This window comes from Stegostoma tigrinum, chromosome 32 (genome assembly GCF_030684315.1).
Source record: "Stegostoma tigrinum isolate sSteTig4 chromosome 32, sSteTig4.hap1, whole genome shotgun sequence".
Lineage (NCBI taxonomy): Eukaryota > Metazoa > Chordata > Chondrichthyes > Orectolobiformes > Stegostomatidae > Stegostoma > Stegostoma tigrinum.
This window is the reverse complement of record NC_081385.1, coordinates 4,878,357-4,890,593: the sequence shown is the minus strand read 5'-3', so window position 1 is coordinate 4,890,593 and position 12,237 is coordinate 4,878,357. Positions and strand designations below refer to the sequence as shown.

The 12,237-nt window shown below is 44.9% G+C and overlaps 1 protein-coding gene across 1 annotated transcript in view; it reads right to left on the bottom strand.

Annotated features, from left to right (window-relative positions):
- LOC125466958 (coatomer subunit delta) overlaps nt 1–12,237 on the bottom strand; it is a 38,379-nt gene that overhangs the window by 6,264 nt on the left and 19,878 nt on the right. The window contains exon 6 of the mRNA XM_048562184.2: nt 2,739–2,904. Within this exon, the coding sequence (XP_048418141.1) occupies nt 2,739–2,904 (166 nt within the window). The remainder of the gene's footprint in view (nt 1–2,738; nt 2,905–12,237) is intronic.

The window sequence follows — 12,237 nt, the reverse complement described above, 5'->3', positions numbered from 1 at the left end:
AGTTAACAAGGTGTAGAGCTGGATGAACACAGCAGGCCAAGCAGCATCAGAGGAACAGGAAGGCTGACGTTTCGGGTCTAGACCCTTTTTCAGAAATGGGGGAGGGGAAAGGGGTTCTGAAATAAATACGGAGAGGGGGGAGGCGACTAGAAGATGGATAGAGGAGAAGATAGGTGGAGAGGAGACAGACAGGTCAAAGAGATGGGGATGGAGCCAGTAAAGTGAGGTATGGGTGGGGAGGTAGGGAGGAGTTAGGTCAGACCAAGGAGGACGGACAGGTCAAGGGGGTGGGATGAGATCAGTAGGTAGGAGATGGGGTGGGCGGAGAGGATAGGTTTGAGAAAGGACAGGTTAGGGAGGCGGGGACATGCTGGGCTGGTTTTGGGATGTGGTCAGGAGAGGGGAGATTTTGAAGCTTGTGAAGTCCACATTGATACCATTGGGCAGCAGGGTTCCCAAGCGGAATATATGAGGTGCTGTTCCTGCAACCTTCGGGTGGCATCGTTTTGGCACTGCAGGAGGCCCAGGATGGACAGGTTGCATTGCAGATGGCGGAAGTGTTGGAGGATAATGTGTTGGATCTGCAGGTTGGTGGAGTGGTACGTGAGGACAAGGGGTATTCTGTTTTGGTTGTTATTGCGGGGAGGGGGTGTGAGGGAGAAGAATAAAAAACACAGGAGGGGTCCTTTGCAGACCTGGGAGAGGGAGGCTCTGAGCTGGGGTAGGCTTGATTGTAGAGCCAGGAGATGCCTACGCATCACTTCGAGTATGTTTTTCAGGTGGTGCATCATTTCCGACACTTCCACCATCTGCAATCCAACTCCAAAGACAATTTTTCCCTACCCCACCCTTATGCGCTTTCCAGAGGGACCATTCTTTCTGTGACTCCCTTGTCCGCTCCACACTCCCCATCACACCTGGCACTTTTCCCTGTAACTAAAGAGCTACACCTGCCCCTATACATCCCCCACTCACCCCCAACCCAGGCCCCAAGATGACTTTCCACATCAAGCGGATGTTCACCTGCACATCTGCTAATGTGGTATACTGTATCTGCTGTTCCCGTTGTGGCCTCCTCTACATCAGGGAAACCTAGTGGAGGCTTGGGGACTGCTTTGCAGAACACCTACGCTTGGTTCACACAAAACAACTGCACCTCCCAGTCGCGAACCATTACAACTTCCCCTTCCATTTCTCAGGGACATGTCCATCCTGGGCCTCCTACCGTGCCATAATGATGCCACCCAAAGGTTGCAGGAACAGCACCTCAGATTCTGCTTGGAAACCCTGCAGCCCAATGGTATCAATGTGGGCTTCACAAGCTTCAAAATCTCCCCTTCCCCCTACCGCATCCTAAAACCAAGCCAGCATGTCGCCGCCTCCCTAACCGGTCCTTCCTCCCACCTATCACTTCCTCCCACTCAAGTCCCAACCTCATCTCCTACCTACTAACCTCATCCCGTCCCCTCGACCTGTCTGTCCTCCCTGAACTGACCTATCTCCTCCCAACCTCCCCACCTACACTCACCTTTACTGGCTCCATCCCCACCTCTTTGACTTGTCTGTCTCTTCTCCACTTATCTTCTCCTCCATTCATCTTCTATCCACCTCCCCCTCTCTCCCTATTTATTTCAGAATCCCCTTCCCCTCCCCCACTTCTGAAGTAGGGTCCCGGCCTGAAATGTCAGCTTTCCTGCTCGGCCTGCTGCGTTCATCCAGCTCTACACCTTGTTATCTCAGATTCTCCAGCATCTGCAGTTCCTACTAGCTCAAAATTAAGATGGTGGTATTAATTCATGCAGGCCAAAGTAGTGATAGAACTAATTACAGCCTTAAGTCTATTCACTGCACTAAGCTAATTGATCCTATTTGCTAACATTTCAGAAACATAAAAGGCACCAACTTTGTTAGATCACAATTTAAGATTGGGTAAAGTATCTGATTTACTACAATATATTTTGTCATTACAGCACGCATCTGTGTGTTAAGTCTCTAATACCCTACTCTATTCAACAAACTATTCCAACGGCACATTATCCTCTATGTAAAATATTCTCTGTCAATACTAACCACACATCACAAACACACAATCTGCAATGGAGTCAAGATTTGTGTTTAGCTTCTCTATCCCTATAAATTCCTCATTCAGTTCCCTTTCTTATTTAAAACAGGAGCCACATAGGAGGAGGAACAAAAACCTACCTTGAGCCTAAAGTAATCATAATCTTCAAAATATAAATACAAGTGGGATTTGAACAGCAGCTCAACTACAGATCGTTATCTATTTTAATGAGACTTTAAAACTTCAAGAACATAATGAAACAAAACAGACACACATTACTGCTAAGTAAAATGAGAAGTTGGAGGATCTTTCCCCATGATTCATAACGGTAATACGATCAGACAGAATGGGGCACTCCAGATCAAGAACAAAAGGAGTCTCCTAAACATACTGAATGGGACAGTCCCAGCATTCAGAATTAACTTTCAAGAAATAGCCAATGGGAGATCAACGTTGCAGGCTGACTAGTCTCAGAGAAAATGTTTTCTTCTAAGAAACCACCTACTTCCAACCACGAAAATTAACTTAAAAGCCAAAAAAGAACACAACAAACATTGGAAAATTTCACATTAGGCAGTATCTGTAGAGAGGAAGAGGGTTAATGTTTCAGGTTGACAATGCTTCACCAAAACAGATTTAACGAGGCTCATCTACTAGAATATGGTGTTGCTTTTACCTGTAGCTGAACTCCTCTTTTGTCATCATTTTCTATTTGAAGGCGAATTCTTCCTTGTTTTTCATCACTAACCCGGAGCATGATCATGCCGTGTACCTCCATATTTTGCAAGCCACCATCCCGGCCACATGTCAGTGATATCTTCTCTTCAATCTTCAAGTGTACACTATCAAAAGTTACAAAAGAAGCGTTCACATTATGATAATAGGAGCGTGGCACATTACTTTAGAATCTTCATCAGTAGCACTGAAGTGGAGAATGAGACCATAACACAGAAACAAGAATAGGCCATTTGGTTCAAAGAAGCTGCTCTGTGATTCAATGAGATTATGGCTGATCTGATAATCCTCAACTCCACTTTCCTCTGCCTTTTGCCTATAAGGCTAGATTCCTTTACTAATTTAAAATCTGTCTCTCTCAGCTTTAAATAATCTTAACAAGACAGCTGAACAGCCATCTGCAGTAAAGGATTCCACACAGTCACCAAATTCTTTCCCATGTGTTACTCAAATTATGCCACCTGGTTCTAGACTCTCCAACAAGAGTAAAATATTCATTTTGTGGGATGTGGGTGTCACTGTCCGGCCAGCATTTATTGCTCGTCCCTCACTGCCTTTGAGGGTAGCGGTGAGCTGCCTTCTTGATCCACTACAATCCATCTGCTGTGGGTTGACCCACAATGCCACTGGGTGGGGGGAGAAATTCCAAGATTTGACCTAGAGACACTGCAGGAATGGTGATATATTTCAAAGTCAGGATGATGAGTTGCTTGGAGGCTAACAAGAAGGTGGTGATGTTCCCATATATCTGTTGCCCTTGTCCTTCTAGATGGAAGTGGTTGAGAGTCTGGAAGGTGCTGTCCAAGGATCTTCGGTGAATTTCTGCAGTGCATTTTGTCGATAATTGACACTGCTGCTACCGAACATATTTTGGTTTGATCTCCAACAACCATGACCATCTTCTGATGTGTCAAGTATGACTAACCACCGGAGAGTGTGCCCCTTGATACCCATTGATTTCAGTTTTGCTAGGGCTCCTTGAAGCCACATTCTGTCAAATGCAGCCTGGATGTCAAGGGCTGTCACTCACCTTACCTCTGGAATTCAGCTCTTATGTCCATGTTTGGACCAAGGCTGTAACGAGGTCAGGAGCTGAGTGGCCCTGGCAGAACCCAAACTGAGCGTCACTGAGCAGGTACTGCTTGTTGGCACTATTGATGACACCTTCAAATCACTTTACTAACAATTGACAGTAGACTGTTGGGATGATAACTGGCCAGGTTGGATTTGTCCTGCTTTTTATGCGTGGGACATACTTGGGCAATTTTCCACCTTGTCGCATAGCTGCCAGTGATGTAACTGTACTGGAGCAGCTTGGATAGGGGAGCGGCAGCTTCGAGAGCACAAGTTTTCAGGACAATTGCCAGAAATGTTGTCAGAGCCCATAGTCTATACAGTACCCAGTGCCTCCAACTGTTTCTTGATATCACGTGGAGTGAATCAAATCGGCTGAAGACTGGTATCTGTAATGCTGTGACCAAGGGAGCCAAGATGGATCATCCACTTGGCACTTCTGGCTGAAGATTGCTGTGAAAGCTTCAGCCTTATCATTTGCACTGACGTGCTGGGAGCTTCCATCATGGTGGATGGGGATATTTGAGGAGCCTCCTCCAATGAGTTGTCTAATTGTCCATCATCATTCACAACTGGATGTGGCAGGACTGTAGAGTTTAGATCTGATCTGTTGGTTGTGGGATCACCTGGCTCTATCACTTGCTCCTTTCACTGTTTGGTATGCAAGTAGTCCTGCATGGTGGCTTCACAAGGTTGACATCTCATCTTCAGGAATGGCTGGTGCTGCTCCTATCATGCCCTCTTGCACTCCATTGAACCAGAGTTAGTGGCAGTGGTTGAGTGGGAGTTATGCCAAGCCATGAAGTTACAGGCTGTGGGGTAGAATCCTGCTGCTGTTGATGGCTCACAGCACCTCATGGATACCCAGTCTTGAGTTGCTACATCTTTGTGAAGTCTGTCCCATTTAATAGGGTGATAGTGCCACACAACAAGATGAAGGTCCATCTCAATGTGAACACAGGATTTCATCTCCACATGAACTGTATGGTGGTCACTGTTAGCGATATGGTCAGTGACACATGCATCTGCAGCTGGCAGATTGGCAAGGTGGTGGTCAAGTATGTTTTTAGCCTCTTGTTGGTTCCCTCACCACCTGCTACAGACCCAGTCAAGCAACTGTCTCTTTTAGGACCCAACCAGCTTGATCAGTGGTACTGCTGCTGAGCCACTCTCCGTAGTGGACACTGAAATCCCCCGCCTAGAGTACATTTTGTGCCTTTGCCATCCTCAGTCATTTTCCAAGTGTTGTTCAGCATGAAGGAGTACCAATTCACTAGCTCAGGGAACGTGGTACATGGTAATCAGCAGGTGGTTTCCTTGCCCACATTTAACTTGAAGCCACAAGACTTCACGGGGTCTGGAGTCAATGTTGCAGACTCCCAGAGCAACTCCCTCCTGACTGTACACCACTGTGCCATCACCTCTGCTGGGCCTGTCCTGTCAGTGAGTCAGGACATATCCAGGGATGGTGGGGTGGTGGTGTCCGGGACAGAGTCATTGTCTTTAAGGTGTGATTCTATGTCAGGAGGTTGTTTGACTAATCTGTGAGACGGTTCTTCCAATTTTGACACTTGCCCCCAGATGTTAGGAAGGAAGACTTTGTAGGGTCAACAGGGCTGTTTCTGCTGTTGTCTCTTCCACAGCTTAGGTCAATGTCTGGTGATCATCTGATTTATTTCTTTGAGAGTTTGCAGTGATTGGTACAGCTGAATGGTTTGCCAGGCCATCTCAGAGGGAAACTGTGGGTCAACCACATTGCTCTGGGTCTGGAGTCACATGTAGGCCAGATCAGGTGAGGATAGCAGATTTCCTTCTCTGAAAGCTATTAGTGAACCACATTTCAAGTCCCCTAATCTTATATCTGCAGTAGGTTGCCTCCCATTCTTCTAAATTGAAATGAGTACCTATTTCAAGTTTCTTCATAAGAAAATCCTTCCAAACCCAGGATCAACCTTGTGAACCTTCTCTGTACTGCCTCCAATATCAGAATATCTTTCGTTAGATAAGGAAGCCAAAACAGTCACAATATTCTAACAGCAGGTCTAACTGCTGCCTTGTCCAGTTTTAGCAAGTCTTCCCTACTTATATACAAGTTTTTTGTAATTGATGCATAAAGACTCCCAAAGCTGTCTGCCAAAGCCTTCTGCAGTCTTTCTCCATTTTAATTATATTCAGCCCCTCTAATCTCCATGAGGAACCTTACATTTTCCTACATTATATTCCAAGTGTTACATTTCTACCTACTCACGTATCATGTTCATAGCTCTCTACAGACTGTATTGTCCTCACCACGTGCCTTCCTATTTCTGTCACCCACAAATTTGAAGATAATATGCTCACTTCCCTTATCCAAATCGTTGTTATATATTGTAAATAATTGTAGCCCACAACATTGATCCCTGGGGCACTCCACTGGTTACAGAACTGCTCTCATAACATTCATCACATTCCAAAATTCCTCGAAACCCATGTGTTACTTCTGAAATAATAACTGGATCCAATTTGAATTCAGCAAGATTTCAAGTAGGAAATTAGTTGAATGACTAACTTACATTCTTGCAGCAATAGTAGGAACTGTTGATGCTGGAGAATCTGATATAACAAGGTGTAGAGTTAGATGGACACAGCAGGCCACACAGCATCAGAGCAGAAAAGCTGACGTTTCAGGTCGAGATCCTTCTTTAGAAATGGGGGAGGGGAACAGGATTCTGAAATAAATAGGGAGGTGGGGGGAGAGGCGGATTGAAGATGGAAAAAGGAGAAGACAGGTGGAGACAGATAGACACAAAGAGGCGGGGTTGGAGACAGTAAGGGTGGGGAGATAGGGAGGAGATAGGTCAGTCCAGGGAGGACGGACAGGTCAAGGGGGTAGGGTGGGGCTTGTGGTGGGAGGAGGGGTTAGGTGGGAGGAAGGGACAAGTTGGGCTGGTTTTGGGATGCGGGTGGGGGTGTATTTTGAAGCTTGTGAGGTCCACATAGATACCATTGGGCTGCAAGGTTCCCAAGTGAAATGAGATGCTGTCGCTGCAACCTTCGCATGGCATCGTTGTGGCACTGCAGGAGGCCCAGGATGGACGAGTTGCCCAGGGAGGAGGAGGAGGAGGAGTTGAAATGGTTTGTGACTGGGAGGGGCAGACGTTTGTCACAAACTGAGCATAGGTGTTCCACAAAAGCCTTTGCTTGGTTTCCCCAAAATAGGAGGCCACATCGGGAACAGATGTGCATGTGAACATCTGCTTGATGTGGAAGGTCTGTGACTCCCTTGTCCGCTCCACACTCGCCACCAGCTCCACCACCTTTCCCTGTAACCGCAGGAAATGCTACACCTGTCCTTACACCCCTCCCCGGCCCCAAGAGGATCTTCCACATCAAACAGATGGTTACTTGCACATCTGCTAATGTGGCATACTGTATACGTTGCTCGCGTTGTGGCCTCCTCTACATTGGGAAAACCAAGCAGTGGGTTGGGGACTGCTTTGTGGAACACCTATGCTGAATTCACGACAGACGTCCGCACCTCCCAGTCGCAAACCACTTCTACTCCCCCTCCCACTCCTTGGACAGCACGTCCATTCTGGGCATCCTGTAGTGCCACGCAGGAACAGCACCTCATATTTCACTTGGGAACCCTGCAGCCCCATGGTATCAATGTGGACTTCACAAGCTTCAGAATCTCCCCTCCCCCAACCGCATCCCAAACCAGCCCCAGCTTGTCCCCAGCTCCCTAACCTGTCATTGCTCCCAACTATCCATTCCTCCCACCACAAGCCCAATCCCCATCTCCTACCTACCAGCCTCATCCCGCCTCCTTGACCTGTCCGTCCTCCATGGACTGACCTATCCCTTCCTAACTTCCTGTCTACACTCACCTTTATTGGCTCCAACCCCGCCTCTTTGATTGGTTTGTCTCCTCTCCACCTATCTTCTCCTTTCTCCATCTTCTATCTGCCTCCCCAACTCTACCTAGTTATTTCAGAACCCCCTTCCCCTCCCTCATTTCTGAAGAGGCAGGTCTAGGCCCGAAACGTTGGCTTTCCTGCACCTCTGATGCTGCGTGGCCTGCTGTGTTCATTCAGCTCTACACCTTGTTATCTCAGATTCTCCAGCATCAGCAGTTACTACTATCTCTGCAAAAATAAAACCTGGATTGGGCAATAAATGCTATGTTTCCAATGGTGCACATATGCAGACAAAACAAGAATTTAGTAGTTTGAGGGCTTTTTCCTTTACGAAGAATGGAGAACTAGTCATTGTTTAAAACTCAGGAGTTGCCAGTTTAGAACAAAGATTAGGTGGATTTTTATCTTGGGAGGGTTGAATATCACTGGAACTCTTGTTGAAACGGTGAAGGAAACAGAATCCTTGAATATTTTAAGGCAGAGGTGGACAGATTCTCTACATGCAAGGGCGTGTAAGGCTGTGTGTGGTGGGCAGAAATGTAGACTTAAATTACAATTACATGATCTTATTGAATAGTGCGGGGGGGGGGGCGCTCAAGGAGCATACCTACTCCTGGCTCCTGAAACCCTATCTATGTACAAATAAACATATTGACAACAGTTTATGAAATAAACTTTAGAAGGTGGGGCTAACAAAGTATTTGGGCCCTGGTGGACCTCATCCTAGACCTTTAAAAAAGTGAGATAGTAGACACATAGGTTTTAACTCTCCAGAGCACTGTTGATTAGGGTAAAGTCCCAATGGATTGGAAGACTGTAACTGCAATTCCTTTATTCAAAAAGGGAAGGAGACAAAGCAGGAATCAACAAGATAGTTAGCTTAATATCCATCATGGGGAAATGTCAGAAGCTAATATTAAACAAGTTACAGTAGGGCATTTAGACACTAAGACAATTGGGCAGAAGCAACATGGTTTTGTGAAAAGGAAATCTAACCAATCTGTTGGAATTCTTTGAGGAAGTAACAATTGTTTTCGCTAACGAGGAACAAGTAGATATATTGTACTTAGATTTCCAGAAAGCACTTAACTGGCTACAAAAGGTTATCAAGGAAAATAAAACCTCAGTGTAAGGAATAATATATTGACAAGGATATAAGATTGGCTGATTAACAGAAAGCAGACCGGAGGTATGAGTGGATCTTTTGCAGGTAGGCAAAGATGTAGCAAATGGTAGGGATCAGTGCTAAACATGTTTACAATTGATATAAATAACTTGGATAAAAAGGTATGGAAAGTATTGTTGACAAATCTGCTGATGACAAACACAGATAGGAAAGCAAATTATGAAGAATGTGAAAGGAGCCTATGAAATGATGCAGGTAAGTGAGTGGATAATGATCTAGCTAATTAAGTTTATCATGGGAAAATGTGAAATTGTGCATTCGGCAGGAAGAATAAAAAAGTACTGAATGGACAGACATTGAAGAGCTCAGATGCAGAGGGATCTGGGGGTTCAAGCACATAAGAAGCAAATGGTTAGCATGCGAATGCAGCACATAATTAGGAAGGCTCATGGAATATTACCATTTATTAGGATTGGAACTGAATATAAAAGCAGGGAGGTTATGCCTTCCATGTACAGGGCATTAGAGCAACCACTTTTAGAGTACTGTGCCTAATACCTTATTTTAGAAAGGATATAAATGCACTGGAAGCATTTCAGAGAAGGTTTACCGGACTAATTCCTGGAACGGCCAGATTATCTTAAAGGGAAAAGCTGGACAAGCTAGGCTTACAACTGCTGCAATTACAGGTGAAATAACAAGGTGTGGAGCCGATGAACACAGCAGGCCAAGCAGCAGGAAGGCTGACGTTTCGGGCCTAGACCCTTCTTCAGAAAAAAAAATACAGGTGCATTATAATTGCTGCAATTACAGGTGACTTGTTTGAAACAAAACCCTGTCACGTCTTTAGACGATAGATGTGGACAGTATGCTTTCTCCGATAGGCAAATCAAGGACTAGAAGCCAGGTTAAAAATAAGGGAGGCCTCTCTAAAGCGGAGAGGAGGCAACAGTTTATGACAGTCTTGAGTCTTTGGAACAATCTTCCTGAAAAGCTGGTAGGAGCAGAATCTTTGAATACTTTCAGGCAGATGTAGACAGATTCTTAAGAAAGGTGGTGAAAAGTTACCAGATTAGGCGGGAATATGAAATTTAAGGTTACAATCAGTTCAGGAAATTAGTCAGTTTAACTTTTCCAGGTTTAACAAGATAGTCGGAAACAAATGGACAGAGTCAAACAGCACAGAAACAGACCCTTACGTCCAATTCGTCTGCGCCGGTTGTACATCGCAATCTCCCGGATCCCATTTGCCTGCATTTGACCTCTATTCCTCTAAACCCTTCTTATTCTTATACCCATTCAAATACCTTTTAAAAGCTGTAATTGTACTCTCCTTCATCACTTCCTCTGGCAGCGCCTTCCATATATGTACCACCCTCTGCATGAAACAGTTAACCCTCAGACAAGTTGCATTACTGTCTACTGAGAAAATTTTAGGACAGCAAAGCTTGCTCTACTGCAAGCCTTAGAGGTTTACTCCTCCTGACCACTAGGACTGAAAACCAGACAATTAAATCCTAAAAAGACCACCAGGCAACCATTAGCATATATGCACCCTTGGGCTTTTCAAACAGCAGATGGTTTACAATACATTAAACTAGTGATTCCATTCCTTGCTAAAACCACATTGTACCCTTTTCATTCCAAAAAATATCCACACTGTTCCATATCTTCCAATTTACCATGCAGTCCATACATTTAAGTATGCATTCCCAAGGGATGTCATACAACTCACGGAGCTGGACAAATTGGAAAAGTAGTTAAATTACTCCCAAATGAATACAATGAAAAACCCTGTATCATCCAGATCTGTTGGCTAGTTAAGGAGAAAAGGTGACATTAACACAGTTATCAGGTCTTGAAAGTAGGGTGACAAAGCTATATTTAGGAAAAAAAATCAGCCAGGTTCCTCAGCCAATAAAAGTTGCAATGCTGAACGTAACTTTCACTTGGGTGGGACCAAACAGCCTTGACTTATTGCAGCAGCAAACATAACTTAAATAATGGTGCAATCTCCTTTTGAGTCAATATGAGACTTAGTTTGGGGTATCAGATAACTATTTGAATTGAAACAAGCTGGGCAGAAGAAGAGACTGCCAATAGATAATGTGAAGAACCACTGTACACACCAGTGTAGAAGCAGAGCTAGACGTAAATTAACTGCCCGGTATGTTAGTCATTCATTGCCATACTGCGCAATCTCAAATTCACTGAAAATGACCTAGCTGACGTCAGTGGCTGTCATTTTCAAGGTGCTAAAAATAATACTGCATGTCTTCCTCACTGCTTTATCTGTCCTCCACTGTTGGGACGATCAGATGTCTGCTGGCTGCAGAAAACTGCTTCAGGGATTCGATCATCAAGATTCTAAACAGCCTGTACACAGTGAATGCAATCTTTTCAATCCTTTTCAATTTCAAGATCTCAGTTACATGGCAGCATTCGAACACAATGCTCAACATGCAATCCTGTCACTCGATGCCTGTAATCACTTACAATGAAAACTGAATTCCAGAGGTGAGGTGAGGTGAGAATGACTTGCCCTTGACACAAGGCCATAACTGCCCAAGTGCGGCATCAAGGATTCCTCGAAAAACTGGATCAAACTAGCACAAAGGAAGATGGTTCCAGTTGATGTCAGTTGTTGTCCTCTGCAAGGTCAGAAGTGGGGACGTTCACCGACAATTGCAATATTCAACACATCTCAACTTGGATATTGAAGTAGTCCACAGCCAAATGCAGCAAGACTTGGACAACATCCAGCTAACATTTGTGCCACACATGCCAGACAACGGCCATTTCTAACAAGAGAGAATCTAACCATCGCCACTTGACATTCAATTGGCATTATCATTGCTGAATCCTGCATGATCAATATCCTGGGAGCTACTATCAGATCAAAAGGTTAGGAATTCTGCAGAAAGTAATTCACTTTCACAAAGCATGTCTACCACCTACAGGACACAAGTCAGAGTGTGACAGAATACTATCCACTTGTCTGGATGCGTGCACCTCCAACACTACAAGAAGTTTTATATCATCCAGGACAAAGTAGCTTGTTTGATTAGAACCAAAATAACAAACGTTCAGTCCCTCCATCACCACCACTTAGCAGCAATGTGCATTGTCTGCAAGATACACTGCAGAAACTCTCCCACACTCCTTAGACAGCAGCATCCAGACCCACAACTACTATTATTCAGAAGGACAAGGGGAGCAGATACACGGGAATGCCACAGCCTCCACATTTTCCCTCAAGACACTCATTATCCTGATTTGGAAATATATCACTGCTCCTCAGTGTCACTGGGTCAAAACCCTGAAACTTCCTTCCTGGGGGC